The sequence below is a fragment of the Pinus tabuliformis genome, chromosome 8, assembly GCF_031772625.1.
Source record: "Pinus tabuliformis cultivar Carrire ecotype Pingquan chromosome 8, CPIR1, whole genome shotgun sequence".
In the NCBI taxonomy this organism is placed as follows: domain Eukaryota; kingdom Viridiplantae; phylum Streptophyta; class Pinopsida; order Pinales; family Pinaceae; genus Pinus; species Pinus tabuliformis.
Window position 1 is genome coordinate 1613933833 of NC_142294.1, and position 18597 is coordinate 1613952429.

At 37.7% G+C, this 18597-nt stretch overlaps 1 protein-coding gene across 1 annotated transcript; it reads left to right on the forward strand.

Moving 5' to 3' along the window:
• The first annotated feature begins 351 nt into the window (after positions 1-351).
• On the forward strand, positions 352-17448 carry LOC149242239 (ras-related protein RHN1-like). Its single transcript, XM_089374191.1, has 9 exons — positions 352-643; positions 7665-7742; positions 7839-8006; positions 9502-9550; positions 9648-9721; position 10057; positions 12318-12410; positions 13535-13636; positions 16931-17448. The coding sequence occupies exons 1-8, from the start codon at positions 605-607 to the stop codon at positions 13633-13635; spliced, it is 603 nt and encodes a 200-aa protein (XP_089230317.1). The 5' UTR covers positions 352-604; the 3' UTR covers position 13636; positions 16931-17448.
• Positions 17449-18597: the final 1149 nt, after the last annotated feature.

Genomic DNA, 18597 nt, shown 5'->3' on the forward strand with positions numbered 1-18597 from the left:
TTAAATAGTATTTAAATACATTTAAAAAAAACAATACCATAATAAAAAGTTTATTAACGCCCCAACACACATTCCTACCTACCATTCCAATGCAAATCCACCCATAATTTTTTATATAGATTTACTTGCTCCACCTTCCTTTTTCTTTTAAAAAAATGGACAACCTAACCAATAAAACAATTGGGGGGCAATTTATATCCCAGACGTAGGATCCAAGAAAAGGTTTCCATCTAGACCGTCCATACCCTCACAGGGACGACGCACGGGGTGACGTGGAACACCTGGTCCGGCTGACACGTGTCAGCAATGTTCATAGCATGACCGGCTACAAAAGGGACTCATTGATCTCTCAGAAGAATTGAGCTTTTCTTATTGGGGAGCGAGTGGTGAATTCGTTCACAAATCATCGTCTGGTCTGCGGTTGGACTCTTGCGATCACCAAATTGTCAGCTACGGATCTTCGTTCTCACTCCTCTGTTGATCCAAAAGCTGCGGAGTCCGGCAATCTGCAGAGAAAAATTTGAAGAATTTGAGTTTTTGAGCCGGGCAATCTGCAGAGAAAAATTCGAAGAATTTGAGTGCCAGCATCGAATCCCCGGACTGAATGGCGACCACTGGCACCAATAACATGCAGGCTAAGCTGGTGGGGTTTGATTATTGTCTCGTTTTTCTAGCAATTAGTATAGTATTATCATCCTTATGGGTTTTATGTTATTTCTGATTTTGAAGTGGAGTTTGTTGTGGCTTTATTTGAGAATGAATTAGATGGGGGGTTTCTTAATTTTGGCTCTAAGGCTTTTTATTCCCTCTCCAAGGGTTTGTTTTCGACTGAATGAATCAGTATAGGATCAAAACAAGGGGATGATTACATGGATACTGCTAGGTGTATTGCGTGCTTCCTGGTTCATTTAATTGGAAGTGTGGCATTGTTAAATTCAGGGTGGACCGGTCTTGTTAATTTGATAGAATGATTTTGATGTTTAAGTAACAAAGCCCATGGCTTAGATGTAACTTATCTTGTATTAGCCACAAACCGAGAACACATGTCTTGGGATGGCTGCATCAGGCGCTTCTCAATTTTCGATTATGATGGTCTGCTGCATATGATTGCGTTTCTAGTCATTCTGGTCATAGTGGTATCATAGTGGTTCCAGTAATCAGGTGCACTCCCTAAATCACCTTCTCCAAAAGGAAGTTCTACAAAAGAAGGGGGTCGGTGATTGGGGGTTGGGCAGCAAGCAATAAATCTCATTAGCTTGCCTCTGCATGCGATGAAATGGAATGCAGGACAATGTCATACATTCTAAGAGGTCTGAAAGACCAACATTATTTGGTTGGTCCTTAATGATCAACCCTAGAGCAGTCAGGTAAAGTATTGTCTGCACCAGTTTTACTGGGTTGGATTAGTCCGGAAATAGAGGAAGTAAGACCTTATGTTTCCATGAGCCGGAACAAGAGACCTTACTCTTGCTCAGAACTCTGGAGGTGGGTAGGGTGTATATATCTCCATATATTAAGCCGACGAGCCTGATCAAGAGACCTTACTCTTGCTCAGAACTCTGGAGGTGGGTAGGGTGTATATATCTCCATATATTAAGCCGACGAAGGGGTTCCCTTGTCCAGCAAATAAGGGGAAATAAGAAGTTTTGCACATCAATTGGTTGTTTGGTGTGGCCAGGTTGTGATCTTATGAATCAATTTTGTATGCATAATACATTATGAATCAATTTTGTATGCATAACACACCAGGGGTAGGGAAGGTTGCCCGGTTGATGTTTCTTATCCCCTGAAAACTGTCTAGGCATGTTTTTTTGTTCCATTCTCATTTCCCATTCTAGTTTGCAGTTATGGTAACATAGCTAAGGTCCATCTGGGCATGTCTTTATTTCATTCCCATTTCCCATTCTGTTTTGCAATTATGGCGACATAACGAAGGTCCCTTTGGGCATGTTTTTTGTTCCATTACCATTTCTCATTCTGTTTTGCATTTATGGTAACATAGCTAAGGTCCTCTGCCGATCATCTTGGGTTGAAACTTGAGGCTATTGTCGAGTCGTGTAAGACCTTTCTTCTATACCCTATTTAGAGGTGGCATCGGGTTCAATCCCTTTCCTCGACACCACTCCTGAGTGGATTGTGGTTTCCAGAGGGGTGCACACATTCTGTCTGGTATGGTGCACAAATTGCAATTGCACAAATTCATTTTCTATAGAATTGCCACTATTTCCTCCATTAATTGGTGATTCCTGTGATCACTGTGAGTTCCCACTAGCTATTTTGTAAGTCCCGGTGGGACCTATAGGTTTATTTTCTGTCTGTCTAAGAATTGTTGGGATCAGACCGGAACAGGTAAAAGTTACACTACCATTTTATCGCATCGATTTACTTTTAAAATTATTGCATGTCTTTTTATATGTTTGATGGTAAAACGGGTATTATTCAACAGGAAAAACTACAGGAGTACAAAAATGTGGAAGGCTCCCGTTATAGCAAAGAATAGGGTCTGATAAGCATTAATTGGTTGTCATTCTTGGCTAGATTGTTTTCTGATTAACGTAATCAAGTGAAAAACCATTAAACATGGAAAGAGAGCTCATTGCACATAAGGTGATTGCATTATCTAAAACAAATGGATTGAATACTGATTGGAAGTTGATTACATTGAGAGGTTTGTAAAGATTATCTTGATACACACACAATCCATGAAGGCATAAAGTGACCACAGATTTGGCAAATAGGGGATCAATTGAGGAAAGATGGAAAGCTTAGGAAGCAAAAAGTCCACAGGCAGACGTTCTTTTGAGTTGGCACATAATGGCTGGCTTAATGTTTTTGTGGACTTTCTTATCTTCAAAGGAAAGGAAAAGAGGCTATAAAAGAAGACCTAGGGGAAAATAAGGAAAAAACTAACAAGAAAGGGAAGAAAGGGATGCGGAAGTGGTGGAAGAGAATAAGGTAAAGAATGAGATGCAAACCCTCCTCAAAGTAGGACAATCTGGTCAATTTAGAAAGCATGGTCGTGGCACTCGAATCCCAGATATTGAGGGTGATAAAAAGCCTTAAATCTATTTGTTTGAAAAGTTTTATGCCTTTTGGTACCTGTACCTGCACTGAGATGCACCATGAAACATAGATGCCAATGAAGCTTCTTCAGCATCTGATGTGGTTTATGCAGACCCTGAATATATTTCAACTCGTCCAGATTTGTAAAGATCCAATACCTTGTTGTAGCAAAATGGGAGATTGGTCACAGGCCTAGAAGATGCCCAACAAACAACTGTACCACTCCATTATATGGGAAATAGGATGGTGTCTGGGACGTATCTGTGATACAATGACAACATCCCATTAGACCACAATTCAATGTCGTATAATTCTTCAATCATGATGTTGATGGTATGGATGATTTTATGTGCAAATTGTCTTTGTGTGCTATCTCATGAACATCGATAACATCCATGATCTGTATTGAATGTTGTGGCTTGGCTAAAAAGTTGGCATTATTTACTCGAGCTTTAGAAATCACGGGGTTGCATGATCAACAACTTTCTGGAATCTATTGTGCTTTGCAACCTAAGCGCTGATAAGTGAAAAAAGGCTAGAGAGGGCAATAATCCACCAAGTTGGAGATGGAATAATGCATAATTGTTTTCTTTGGTTTTTATTTTTCAAGGGTAGATATACTTTGTCCAAGCAAAACTATGCATCTTAATGCATTACCATCAGTATAACAGTGAACACCCTAATGAGGAAAAGCTTAATTAGGTTGATCATGAAATACTTGATAAATGTAAACTAAGCTGTTTTTAAATTTTCAGGAGTATTGCTGGCTTCTTCCATATGCACTTTAGTTAATTCGATTCATTGGGATGGATTTATCATGAAGTTGCATGAAACTTCAACCTGGGTGTGGCTTTCTGAAATAGGGATGGCATGGTAATGTGTTCCTCAAAATTTTAGAAAATGGGGAATTAAAAAAATAACAAAAATGACAAGTGGTGCATGGTCCTGTTTCTGATATTATATATACTGAAAAGCTGTTAAACATGTAAGCTAATGAAAGTAAAATATAAATGAAGCTAAGTATCAACATACCTGGAGGATTTGAGGGCATTATTACAAGGGTATGGTATTTCCTGCACCTTAGATTTATCTTGTCAAGTTTTTTCTTTTTCTTTTTTCTTAATGTTGTGTTGTTGTGACTAGTGGAATTGGCAACTGGGGCAGGTTTGTATTTGTGTAACATGGGGGACCGATTCCATCCACTACCACTATAACCACTAAGTACACCGTGCGTGCCCCTACCACTATAACCACTAAGTACACCGTGTGTGCCCCTAATGTGGACACGTGTTAGTCAGGGAATTGAACCAAGGACCTCATAATATATCACAATAACATGCTTTGCCAAGTGAGCTATCCCAGGGGTTCTCTTATTAAGACATGTGACGTGCTGTAGGTAAAATTCGCTGATGTTAAGCGATCTGTCTTTGGGTCAAAGTATAAACATAATTTTTTTGGGAGTAATTCCCAATCTTTCCTTATCCAAGGAAAACAAAAATCATATTTTTCTATTTCAAGCAGAAATGAAAAAATACATTTGGATTGTGCTTTGAAGCACTTCAAAAAAGGATGCTCTGTATAGAACCATAAACCTGGTCCACATATGTCAAGTGAAAATGTCTTCCCAGTCCTTCATAAATTATACCATACTGTGCAATATGATCAAGTTTTCATGCTACTGAGCATCTATATAGAGCTAACCTATTCATAGCTAAGCCTCCACTACCTACTTCCTTCTCTGGGGCATACAAAAAATGACACAGAAAAAAGTCTGTTTGGCAGAATCAAATATACAGTAAAATTTTCATGAAAATGTGCAGCTTCTTCGCAATGGTAGGTCAACATAAGTGATCCTGTGAGTGCTGTGGCTGGGCCTCAGCTCTTTCCCCTCCACTAAGATAAATGTGCCTGTGTTTCTCTCCAATGCTTGTTTTGAAAGCTCATCAGATTGGACATTCAGCTCTTTGTAGACAGGAGTAGAAATTTTGTTGAAACTTCTTTGCTGTGAGTGCTGTGGCTGGGCCTCAGCTCTTTCCCCTCTGCTAAGATAAATGTGCCTGTGTTTCTCTCCAATGCTTGTTTTGAAAGCTCATCAGATTGGACATTCAGCTCTTTGTAGACAGGAGTAGAAATTTTGTTGAAACTTCTTTCCAGGGCCTTAATTTTAGCATATACAGGCGAACGCAGCAAATTGTGAAGTTTGTTTTACTGAGTTAACCAATATATAACAAGTTTAGAATCTCAATAGGTCTGTGCAGCTGGGTGACCCCTCTCACAATAGCAGTACTTATCAATAACCAGAGGAGTTCATCTCTATCCATTAATGCCTTCTCTCAGTGCTGCTTTAAAGCTGACCTAATGGTTTTCTAAATTAAATAGGAGATCTCATGCCCTACAAACTTATGGGCCTCCTTGACATGCTCCATAAAGAACCCCCAAGCTATGGATTTTGAATATTTAGTTCAGAAACTATTGTAGAAGGTTTGTACGGTCCAGCTGACCACAGCCCTTTAAAGTTCACAGGTCTACTTTGTTTGCTGAATCATGAATTACCTGGAACGGCCGATTTACTATATTATGAAATAACATGGCCTTTTTGACAAGCCACAGAGACCACACGGGGTAGTCCCCTACAATCCCAAGCAGATTCATCTTCCATCCATTGTTTCAAGCTTTCCTCTACTGTAGTATCCTGCCATGAACCTGAACTGGCAGTCAAGGCCAATGCTTCAGCCCATACCTCTTTAGAGAAGGGACAGTGGAAAAGCAGATGGTTGATGATTTCATTGCCGGCTCTACACACCCTGCACCTGGCAAGTACATGCCAGGCCTTTTTTTTAATCAGAACTTCCCAAGTCAGTACTTATTGACATATGCTAACCATGAACCGAGGAGTCTTTAATGGGGCTTTAATCTTCCATATAAACTTTCACCACTATTCCTACCTCGCTCATCTGAAGCAAACATTGCTTTATATCATAAGTGCACTGCATGCCTGCCTGGATTACTGTTTTTCGACCAGATTAAGGTGTCCTATTCATTTCTCAACTTAATGGAACTCTACTGCAATCTCTGAAGATAGGGTTTTCCAGCGTGCAACATTTTCCCTATGGAGGCTCAATCTATGAGATTTTTTCCAGTCCCAATGCTAGGGATAAGCCCCCATGTCTTCTGTAATTTCCCTGAATTTATTACCTTGTGATCTGGTAGAGCTTGTGTCAGCTTGGTCATAGGATTGAGATTACTCCATTTGTGGGTCTGGAGGGTTTTAGAGGAGTTTTATGGGTCTAATTGGGATCACTTACCATATTTCATCATTAGGATGAATTCCCCATATTTCACTCTTGGTTTTGTTGCATTCTGATGATTTCTGTAAAACGGAGTTATTAATGGGCATATTTCAATTAATTACGCTTAAGGTGTTGTTTCGGGCTGGTAACTTGGAGAAACACCTTAGTGTAATAGCTCGTTGGAATTGGGGTGAAAAAATTTACAGGGCAAGATTATGAAAAGGGGCTTTGGGTGGTCAGTGTGACCATGGAGGCGAATTAAACATTTTTTGGTGTTAAAAGTGGTTTTAATTAGTAAAAAAAGTCAATTAAATAAGAAAGGAAAAGTGCTTTTATTATTTAATTGGAGGGAAAAGGTAAAAAGGGTGGCAAAAGGGTCGAGTTATAAAAAAGCGATATGAGGGGGTCTTTCCTCATTCTAGTCTTTTGCCATTTGAGCAAAAGGAATTTTGGAGAGCTCTTGGAGAAGAGGCTAGGTTTTGGAAACCTTACTTGCAGATTGCTAGTTTTGGTGTTGAGGCCATACAGCCTAGCTAGTTGGAGAGTGGAATCACTCAGATTTCGTCATTGGGCTTTCTTGTTCAATAAGATATTGGCAAGAAGAAGCTGGTTGCTGAGCTAAACTTGGATGTTGAGTCACTGTCTTCTGCTGAAGCATAGGGCCGAGTTTACCCTCATTGTTGCTAGTTGAGTTGGCTGATCTGAAGGCTGAGTTTCACCTCTAAAAAAAGACAGAGTTCATCTCTATTATTGCTGGCTGAATCTGAAGCTTTCAAGAGGGCCGCTATCAATCCTGTTGTGGGGTCAAGTACATTCCCCTTACTGGCTGAGTTCTCTCATCTGTGGTGGCACGAGTTGTCATCTATTGTGGGCTGAGTTTGCCATATTCCTGTGGGTTGAGTTCTGTCCCACAATTGCTGAGAGGATGGGTCTAATCTTCTGCATCAGCTAAGGAGTAAAACCCCTGCTTCTGTGATTTATTGATAAAGGCTTCTGAAAGTTTGTGATGGCCTGCACATCCAACCCAGGGATCATAGTAATTCCCAATCTATTTCATGTTCTTGGAAAAGAATACGAGTGTGGATAATCAACATCTGTTTATTGCCATTGACAGACCAACCATTACAATTTGTTTGGCAAACTACTATTTAATTTTATCAACATTTTTGTCTATTCAGTGCATTTTTTTAACCATATATTGGATTTGAAGAAACATTGATACTTTACAAGATTTTTTTTTGGTCATTTTAAATGTGTGCTATTGGATTTTCAGTTTTGCGATTAATTCATCTAATGAATTCTGTCTGGCAGGTGCTTCTTGGTGATATGGGTACTGGAAAATCGAGCCTTGTTTTGCGATTTGTCAAAGGCCAATTTTTGGATTATCAGGTTATATTTTTGATTTCAATCCTGTTCTCTTTTCTTACAAGCTTTTTTAGATTCTTGGTTCAATTGCTTGATTTAAGGTGTCCTACATGTTTTTAGGAGTCGACAATTGGAGCAGCATTTTTCTCACAGACACTAGCAGTGAATGAGGTGACTGTAAAATTTGAGATATGGGACACTGCAGGACAGGAAAGATATCATAGCTTGGCGCCCATGTATTATCGTGGTGCTGCAGCAGCTATAATTGTTTATGACATAACAAATTTGGTAGGTAACATTTCTTTTGTCTGAGTCACATTTTAGGCATGAACTCATAATTTATATCCATATTTCCAACAGAAGTTCATCATTAGCTATTCATTTTTTTGTTTCGTGCTTCTATTTTTCCATTATTTATTGTTCTTTAAAGTTTTTCTTTCCTTCTTCTATTTTTCAATTATTTATTGTTCTTTAAAGTTTTTCTTTCCTTTCTTGCTTGCTTGGTGGGACATCTTTTAACCATCCAATTTCTATTGGAACAATCTTTCAAAACTTCTTCCAATTTGTTCTTTGAAAATTCCCAGATAATGTTTTGTCTATGATTTCAAAATATGCTTGATAGCTCTTTCAGTGAACTGCTTATTGCAGTCAAGGCTGCAAAGAGGATCAGGTAACCCCTTGCAAAAAGGTTATTGCACCAAGAGAAGTGAGGTGCACTTACAGCCTAAGGTGGAAGAGATCTGTGTGTCTGCGGGTCTGTGAGTGTATGTGGGTAGAGCTGATGTCTAACATCTAATATATAAAAAAAAACTGACCTATCATTTTGGTTAATTAATTATCATAATTTTAGTAAAATATACTAACAAAGATCCCATTTAATCTTGGATTTTTTAAGAAGGTGAGAGGTTTGAACCTGTTTTCTTCTCATAGATCAGGGGTTGAGATGGATCTATTCTAGTTAGAATCATTGATCAGTAAAAGCTCCTTAGCTCTAGTTTGGGTAAATTCCTCATCAAATGGAATCTTCTGAAAGGAATCAACAGAACATACCAATATGTGTGTATGCATTTTTTATATTTCTATAATTGCAGGTGCATTGCTTTTATGCTTAAAAATTAAAACCTTTCTGAATTCTATATTTATGTTCATATGCCCAGTTTTAGAAGTTTTCTAATATGTGCATATTTGCATCTGTATTTTTCTCTGTTTCCATAGATTTTGAAGTGCTTAGTGTGATTATTTAGTAAACTATCCCTTACTATTACTTAATTTAGAGTTTCTTAGATTTGTATCTATGTTTCATGGGGAATTCTTGTACCAATTTGGTTATACCCAAGCCGGGGACATCCAATACACACATATTTGCATCTATTGTTTCTGTCTTAAAATATTCTGAAGTGATTATGGTTTCAACTATTCCTTACCATTACTTCATTTGTTCTTTGCTGAACTGCATATTGGTCTTACATTTACCGTCTTCCACATTTTTTGTCGTTATCCGTTGATCATTAACTGCATATGCTTGCCTTTTTTCTCGCTGATATCCATCTCTGGCAACATAACGACGGGCTCTGGTGGGAACAAATATGGAAAAGTCAAATTTATAATTATTTTCACAAGCACAAAATATACACAAGTGTCAAATCAATCCTGAGTGGAAATTGTTTAAGTATTCTTTTATTTTGGGACAAGCATTTCATGTTAATCGTACTTGCAGATATGATTGTGAATGTTGGCTTTAATTTCAATATAAGAATACTCATCCGAGATTATGATTGTCTAGGATTCTTTTGTCCGAGCAAAGAATTGGGTGCTGGAGCTTCAAAAACAAGGTATTACCAGTTTTTATGTTTGGAATAACTCACTTTTGAGTCTTGACTGTGGTGGAAGTTAAAAGAGACTGATTTGAATTTTGGTTTATGGCTGCAGGCAACCCAAATTTGGTTATGGCCCTTGCTGGAAATAAGGCTGATATGGCGGCAAAGAGGAAGGTTGAACCAGAGGTATTCTTTTTCTTATTTCTCTTTCGTTGGATTGTGGGGGCCGTTATTTGTTTTTGTTTTGTTTGTTTTTAATTTTTCTTTTAAACTGAAAATGGTTATCATTTGTATTAAAGCATGGCTGTGGCTGCACTGTAGAGCAAGATAATGCAAAGCAAAATTTAAATCGTTTGAGATAAGGGGATTCAAAAAGACTCAATTTGAAAATGGCCACCTACTATTTGTGTGCAACACAGCTATAGGGCTGACTGGCATAATCGCTAGTAAAGTGAGCTATTAACAAAACTACCTTACAGTGCACTAAAATGCCCGGGCTTGAATAGAACATGCCTGCTAAGGGTTCCTGTTTGATGTCCACATGAAGGTTGTACACCAGCTCTATATGTCCATTTTGCCATTGTCTCATTGTGTTTGCTGAACTGTTTTCTCACCCTCAACTGCAGCGTGAATGGACCAATAGATATATTATTATATTAGGAAGGGTGACTATAGAAGGAAAGCTCCTAGCAAGATCCATGACTAGTTCACTATTGGCTCACTTTGACAAGCCACATCTTCTGATAACTTTGCATTCCTGGATCTCTGAGATTTGACTTCCATTCTGCTGCTATAATGAGAAAAGGCCACCTTTATATCCTGTATCTGATTTGCGTTCCACTGCTGGGCTCTATGGAGGTCTGAAATTTCACAGGGGACACAACAATTGGAGTACCTATGGCCCTCCATCCTTTACCCAAAACTTGCAATTCAACTTGAATCTATGTGATGAAATAACTTATGAACTTATGGCAGGCCAGGACCTAGAACCAAAGGTAAAAGTACTTGTCAGCTCCCAATCTGATGGCAACTTCTGAAATGATGCCAAAGGCAGGTCACAGGGCTGGGAGCAGAGAATTAAAATCCACTTCGCCTGAAAGTTCAGGCTGGTGACAAATCACAGGACCCTACCACACCATTGAACCTGTGGGATCAGGGTTGAGTTGCCTCTGAATTTTGCCTATGAACCTGACCTATCTGGCATTCCAAGAGCAACTGTGGAGAGTCGAGACCAAAACCCAGAATGAATGAAATCCCACCTTTGGTTCTCCAATCCACTCCTTCAGGTATATTACACTTCACTTTGAGCATGTGAGGATGAGGAGGGAGTATTGTGGTTTGGCATGGATTTATTTCCCATCCTACCACCTTAATGTTAAAATACCACTTGTTTGCGGTCTCTATTAACTTGTCTGCGAGCTATATATATTATCATCATGTCAAGTAACCTATATATATTATCATGGTTAAGGAAATGAATTATGAAATCTAAACTTCATGTTAGGTAAGAGATGTTAGGAACCCCCTAATTTGTTTTGTACTCAGCATTTCAACTTCTAGTGAAACAACCTCATCAGGCTAGTAAAGGCTTTCAGAAGTTGTTAATATTCTATGGATTTGAAGCTTTTTGCCACCATTGAGCCATATATGTTAATCTTTATAGGCAAGGATTCTGAGAGTTAAATTGGTTTTGCATATGTTGAATTATGGTTAAGGAGTCCCCTATTATGAAAAAGGATTTTGATTCCTTTTGATTTAAGAATTTTTAGCCCATGATACAATGCCATCACCTCAGGTTGATTGTTGATGGATTCACCTAACCATTAGGCAAATGCTTATTTAGCTTCTTTCTTGATTTCCTTCAGGATTGAAAGTGACCTTTACTGCTTAAGTAAGCACAGATGTACAAGTAATGACTTGCTTCTATTGTAGACTGTTGTTTTTGCTTAGAAATAGTTCTCCCTCAGCAGAGAGCACACTCTGCAGAGCCATTCAGCCCTGATTATGGTGCAGAGAGCAGTAAGGACAGTGGAGTTATGATTGGTGCAACAATGATGGGCATATCCAATTTGAGTGCTAGGTTTCTGTGCAGCAGTTATTGCTGTGGTGTGGAAGGTGCACTAGCAAATCTGTGTAGCAGAATGCAGATATCTGTGTGTGATGAGGGCACAGTGAATGAAGGTGCAGCACTAGTCATCTTGGGAGACACATAAGAATTATATAGATGTCATGGCATGTGTACACATTTGCTGGTGTAGAGTCGTTCTAACTTTTGTCTCTGCTCTTCGATATTTACAGATTTGTAATTGCTTTAAAATTAACAAGTGTGATGTTCTATATTTAGCATTTTCAATTTTGGTGAATAGTTGGAGTTTGCTTTTTCTCAGTTATTAAAGTGATTGAAATTCTGCAAATTGTTCTTGATGTTCCAGAATTCTGTTTATGCTGGACTAGTTAGTATACTGTTGACTTTTGACAGATTTTTAGAGAATGTAGTGTCTGTACTTTTGAATATACTGTTCAGATTTTAGTATATCCAGTGAGAAGGGTTTTGATAGGCATACACCATATATATAGTTTCAGATTAGTAAGTTTCATACTAGTAGATGTAGGGTTTTACTCTTGAAGTACAGATCTGTTGGTCCATGAATAAAATTTCAACAACACTGATAATACATACTGTGTATTCATATTTTGGGGTTGCTTTAGAGGTATATTGAATGTATTGTTAACATGTTTTTCGATAAATTTTACCCATTCCTAAAACTGTTTGTTTTGCAAGAAGCTGAAACATATGCAAAGGAAAATGGTATATTTCTCATGGAAACCTTAGCAAAGACAACGCATAATGTCAATGAACTGTTCTATGAAATTGGTAATGAATATAATGTCAAAGTTTTAGCAATTGCATGCATGATATTTTTGTCACAAACAAAACTAGTATCCTATTTGTGTGCCTTGCTTGGCTCACTTTTTTTTCACTATATGGTTGTGGTCATCCTTGATTTCTTCTCTGCCGCCAACTTATATATACAACACAGCTTACTCAAGATAATGTTTCTTTTTCCTGTACTGATCTTCATCCAGATGAAATGATGTGAAAGCTTTCCATGCAACTTCTTTTGCTCTCGCTTCCTGTTTTATTAAAATTTTTGATATGCTGGATGTTTAGTTTACAGTTGCACAATTTATGATATTTTATCTACCAAATTCATCTCTCTCATCAATTCCTGGATGGATCCCTTTATATTCATCTATACCTCCATACACATAAAAATGTAAACCCAACTGTTTGGTATGAGGTCAAAAGCATGTGCATTGATTAAAATTTCACATGTGCATATGCATTTAAAGTTCAGCCTGAAACGTCTTTTGTAAAAACCTATACAGAACTGTGTAGAAACAATATATATTCCAATACAAAATCTTGAATGATCTCCCTCTTCTGGCATGTCAACTTCAGAGTGCTTGAAACCCAACTGTTTGGTATGAGGTCAAAAGCCTGTGCAATGATTAAAATCTTAAAGTTCAGCTTGAAACACCTTTTGTAAAAACCCATACAGAACTCTGTAGAAACAATATGTTGTATGGGCACTTCAATAATCCAATACAAATTCTTGAATGATCTCCCTCTTCTCGCATGTCAACTTCGAGTGCTTGACAATCTAACTGCAAGAAGGACAAGGATAGATACCGGCACATATTCATGATAGTCTTTTCGTTTCTGTGTTTGTTTTATACCCTCTTAAATTTCAGATAAGATACTAAAGCATACTTGCCAATTTCATACTCGACCCAGGAGTCCAAGCAAAATTTGTCATAGCATTTGAGTTCTTGAATGCATTTGAGTTCCAGGTTGTTACTAAAATATAGGAGGGACTTATTGTTAGATTTTTTGATTCTAAGTAAGAACTCTCTTTTCTACAGAATTAACTATATGAACTTTATCTTTGACCATGCTGTATACTCCAAGATTATGATGTATACTGTGTTGTGCAGCGCGAAGATTACCTAAAGCCCGACCAGCGCAGCAGCCTGCAGGCATGGTTCTCACAGATAGACCTGCAGAGAGTGCTAAAACTTACTCTTGCTGCTCATAAGGTAATGGAATGTATTTTTTGGTAAACAAAGCATGAATTTACATTATATAGAATATAGTATTACAAAACGTCGGTCAATGTTTGGACCTTAGCAGGCAGCATGTACTAGAGGGGTGGGTTATAGAGTATAAAACTACAGTCCAGACAATATCATATGACCTGGGATGTAAACAAAAAATAACAACCAACTTGTGGGTTCTGTGTCTCTCCAAAAAGAAAAAACCATTTCTGCTTCAAACACTAAAAGCTGGAGTAAAGGATAATTTCCGGAAGACAATGAACTCTTTGAAAGTTGCAAATTTGTAAGATCATTATAGAGTGCAGTGCATACATATTTTAAACATAGGAACAGGTAGGATGTGAGCTCTAAAGGTCATTCAGAGTCACTAACGATGATAAGTTTGCTTAATTGTCATCCTTACTCATCATTGAATAATCCTTCCAGGGTTATCCACATCATTTTGATTGCTAATGCTTGCTTGATTTTTGGAATGTCTCTCTTGATGTCAGTGGTGGTATCCTCCTGGTGAGCAGTTTTCTGGGTACTAAGCCTACATCCTCATCTCCCATCATGGCTATGGTAATAAATTCACTCATTACCCAGAAGAGTTGCAGTTTTGGTGAATATGGATGGGTTTTTAAGAAAGAAACTGTCCATCCTTCTCAAGTCTAGATTGAACTCTCTCTCTGGCTCTAGTGTTCTTCTCCTCTACCCTGTGCACTATATTAACTAGGGCAATTATTGCACGGAGAGGTAGGGGGCGCTATCTCATCTTAGAGGCAGTCAGAGTGTCTACTGGAGGCAGTGCCCTGGGAGGGGTCACGGGTGAGCAGCTGGGGTTATCTTCCTTGGCTTCCTCCATGTCCTCCTGGCTTGGAGTTGCCTCCTTTTGAGTATGTGTCCTTTACCTCTGTCTGCTCAGCTGTTTTATTCCCTATGATCTCCATTAGCAACAGCACTTTATCATCCTTTCCGTTTTGCTCAGGTTTGGCAGCCATCTTGGAGAGAGTTGCCCACAAGTTCCCAAAATTGTGAATTGAGATAATCTTACCAGAGGATTCGAAATTTCCAACCCTTTCTAATGTGTTAAAATCTTCGCTGTTGTTGTCTAGTGAGTTCACGACTTCCACTTGTACTCCACTCCATCATGATTGCAAGGAGAGGTTGCGGAGCTCGGTTTAGGTGGGAAAGGAATGTTATGAGCTATGCTGCACGGGGACCTGTTCCCCCCAAAAAACCCCATGTACCTTGCGTCCCCATGTTCCAGGGTCTTTTGGACCCTTAGGAAACATCCCCAAACTGTTGGGGACTTCATTGGGGACTCGGGGATTTGCTAGCTGTTCCCAAGTAATTCCGGACAGATTTTGAGGGATATTCTGGATAGTTTCAGGGATGTTTTTGGAAATTTCATGGATTTTCTGGGCAGATTTCAGGGATGTTTTGGGTAGATTTCAGGATAATCCAAGCATATAACTTCATTTTTGACAATCATGGACATTGATGATGAAACAATATGATCATTTTCCCCTTCTATTATTTTTGTAACGCATTGAATCTATTTTTTTTTGTACAAGTTGCTGCTCAAAACATGGGTTTTCTACGATGGGTTTCAATTTGGAATCTGGATATCGGGTAATTTTGATATTATATTTTCAATGGTAAAATCACAAGAAGAAACCTCCATGTCAAGAAAACAAAAAATGCAACATTTTAAAAGGCTAATCCTTGTGGTTATTGCTCTTGTTCTATCTCATTTTTCAGATCATCTCAGCTTTTACATATTGTACGTGGGTTTCGAGGAATCATTCAAGTTCAGTGCTTCCACCATCCTAACCTCAAGCATTATGAAAACAATCATATAGTAGTGACTTGGATTGGGTACTAAATGTTCAAATAAATTCCTATTCAATCCCCTTCTTAGTCTGAAATATTAATTGTAATATTTTTGCAAAACCAAAGTATTTTATAGTGATTTTCAACACAGCTGTAAAAGATTGCAAAACCTATTGAGAAGGGAATGCCTTTTATGTCTAATATTAACAAGAAATGTGAGGACAAAAAAACTGCCGTAAAGACAGTTCTCCATGTTCTCCATCCGATAGATCATTCATGGACCTTATTAAAATTGAAAGTAGTTACAGGTAAGTTTCCTAAAGCTAAATCTCATGTCTCGTGGCTAACAATGGAATGTCACTCAACCCTTTTTTAAATTGCTTGATATTTTTCATAATTGGCATAACACTATAAAGTAGTTTGTTATGTATACAAGTTCAAAATTACAAATGTTAATAGTGAATTCTGAAAATATATATATATATATATATACAATTAATTAATTAATTAATTTATTTCCATCCCCAGCCCGCCCATCCCCTGAAAGATTTCCATAGCCATTCGGGGATTGTGTATCCCATCCCCAAAACCAGTGCAACATAGGTTATGAGCATGTCCCCCTCTGTACTAAATGCCTCTACTTGCCTTCTGTCCGGTTGCATGCACATCGGGTTATGCCAATTAGTTACCATACCCTGGGATAAGGTAACGGAATGTTGAAATGGAAGACATCTCTTTTTTTGGCAAGTTCCGCTGCACGAACTGTTGGAAAGGTGCCATAAAGCCCAAAAGTACTTTTTATTATTTACAGACTCTGCCAAGGTCATCTCCTCAACTAAAAGGAATTAGTGAGCCTTAAAAGTACTTTTTATTATTTACAGACTTCTGTCAAAGTCATTAACTAAAAGGCATTAGTGAACTTTTGAACGGAGAACCTCAATGATTGCATTTATATTGTATAATTTTCTAACATTTGTACAATTGATATAAATTATGTCTGCACGTATTATTTATACTAAAGCTTTACTACCATTCTTTTTAACTAAGCATATATCTTTTGGGGATCGCATGACAACCATTGGGATTATCTGGGCGAGTTACTGTGGGGATTTTTGTGCCCGGATATTTACTATCGGCTACTGCCTATTGTTGTAATTGCACTTAAAAGTGCCCGCTGGATACTGTTGTAATAGCACCTATTGGTCCAAAAATACTAACATCACATCGAGGTGAACGGAATTAAATTATTAAACACTTCTAAAAGCTTCCATGGTATAAGTATCACATTATAAATTAGTTCATAATAATAGGAACAACATTAATGGAGATGTATTTCTTATAACAATTTCAATTTGCGGTCTTTTTTTATCTTAATGGGTATCTTTTTATTGTCGTGTTTATTAGTTTTTTAAAACCAATCGGTTGTGACTCCTGGTTTCTGGTTCCCTGTGTTGGTTGCAGCCCTCGATTTCATGTCACGGAAAATTTGAAGATGCCACCTTCAGCTGTAAGCAGTTATCCTATGCACATTATTTGCTACGGCTGTGATATCCGGAGGACATGGTGTGGGGGGGTTCAAGCTTTGTTTAGAACTTGCTTTAAGGAATTTTAGCGTTTATGGAGAAATGTAAAAATACATATTTTGGTGCTTAAATTAAATCTCTGTAGTGAGTTGCGATGGTCATTGAAAGCCTTCTGATACAACTCTTTGGTGCCATTTATGATGAGCTTATATTTAAATTGAAAAGCTGTGCTCTGTTTAAATACTCCGAGCTCGGAGAGGGTAGATCTCTTTTGATCCTGCAATGACATCTTGTGTTTGATTGATTGTACTAGACTATACTATGGGACGCCTAACCTGTCATTTAAAAATGTGAGACTGTTTGTAACAAAGTCTTGCTATTGATACCTTGCATTGAAACTAATGTTTTCTTGAAGCATGATAAATAAATTGGCTAATAGTGTAGTCGTTCTGAACAGGTCTTATTTTCTTCAATGGTAGAATTGGATATTTGTGATCTTTGAACTTGGAATTGATATGATCAGTCATTGTGCATTATATTTCTTTCTCAGAGGAAGATAATCGGTTGAATTTGAATATAAATCTCTACTATTATATATTGAAAAGGTGGCGAATCATTTTCAAAACATTTATTTTGATTTTACATTAATCAGTTCCCTACACCCATCGTGGACATGACTAACCCACGTTTGCATTTACACGTCAATGTTATCACTAGAATGATCATGATGTTTTCTTTGGCCTTGGTTTGAATTAGGAGCCAAATATTTGCTCTAAGATCGAAGCCAATTTCATCTTATGAGTTCATTTATGTTTTGGAAAATCATGTGACAAAACCCAACAGGCTTTCCGAGTATTTCTATGCCAAGGCAATAGATAACTTGGAACTGTTGATGCTGTTTACTATAATATATGAAAATCTCTATCCCATCATTCAGCAGGCACCTCATATATTTAGATGCAGTTAGGGCTTTTCAGCCACTGGAAATGGTTTGGTCGTTTGGCAGAACGGTACGCCCATTGTTATCCACAGAACTATAAAATGTAATTGGTAACACTCGGCTAACATCCAAGTGTAAAATATTGCTTCGAGGAGTTTCAAACATTGTCTAGGGCGTATTAGATAATAATGGTCTACAAAGACAATACTTGTTCGTAGTGTCTGATATTCCACTTGGGGCAGATGTTTATTGTTAGTGTTTCACATTGCCAGGGTTCTATGTATATCTGTATTCAGTAAAAGGGTCCAAGTTTTCAAGCTTGGTTCACCTGGTATTTAAACCGAATCTCTTGTTAAGGTATTATAAAATTTTAATTAAAATTAAATCCCTGGTGGTTGTTAGAATGTGAGTTTATAGATCATCACAGTATTTTTTATTTATTTTTCTTAAACTTGTAATACTTATTTAGTTTGTGTGTTGGTACTTTTTAATTTCAATTTACATGGAGAATATATCAATGGACTATATATTTATGTTATGGGATGAATATATTATATATTGATATTATGGGATGAATATATTGCTGAGATATCTAAAATAATCCCTTAGTTTTAAAGATCTGATAGCTCTTTACAATAATCCATCTATAATGGAAATGCATGCAA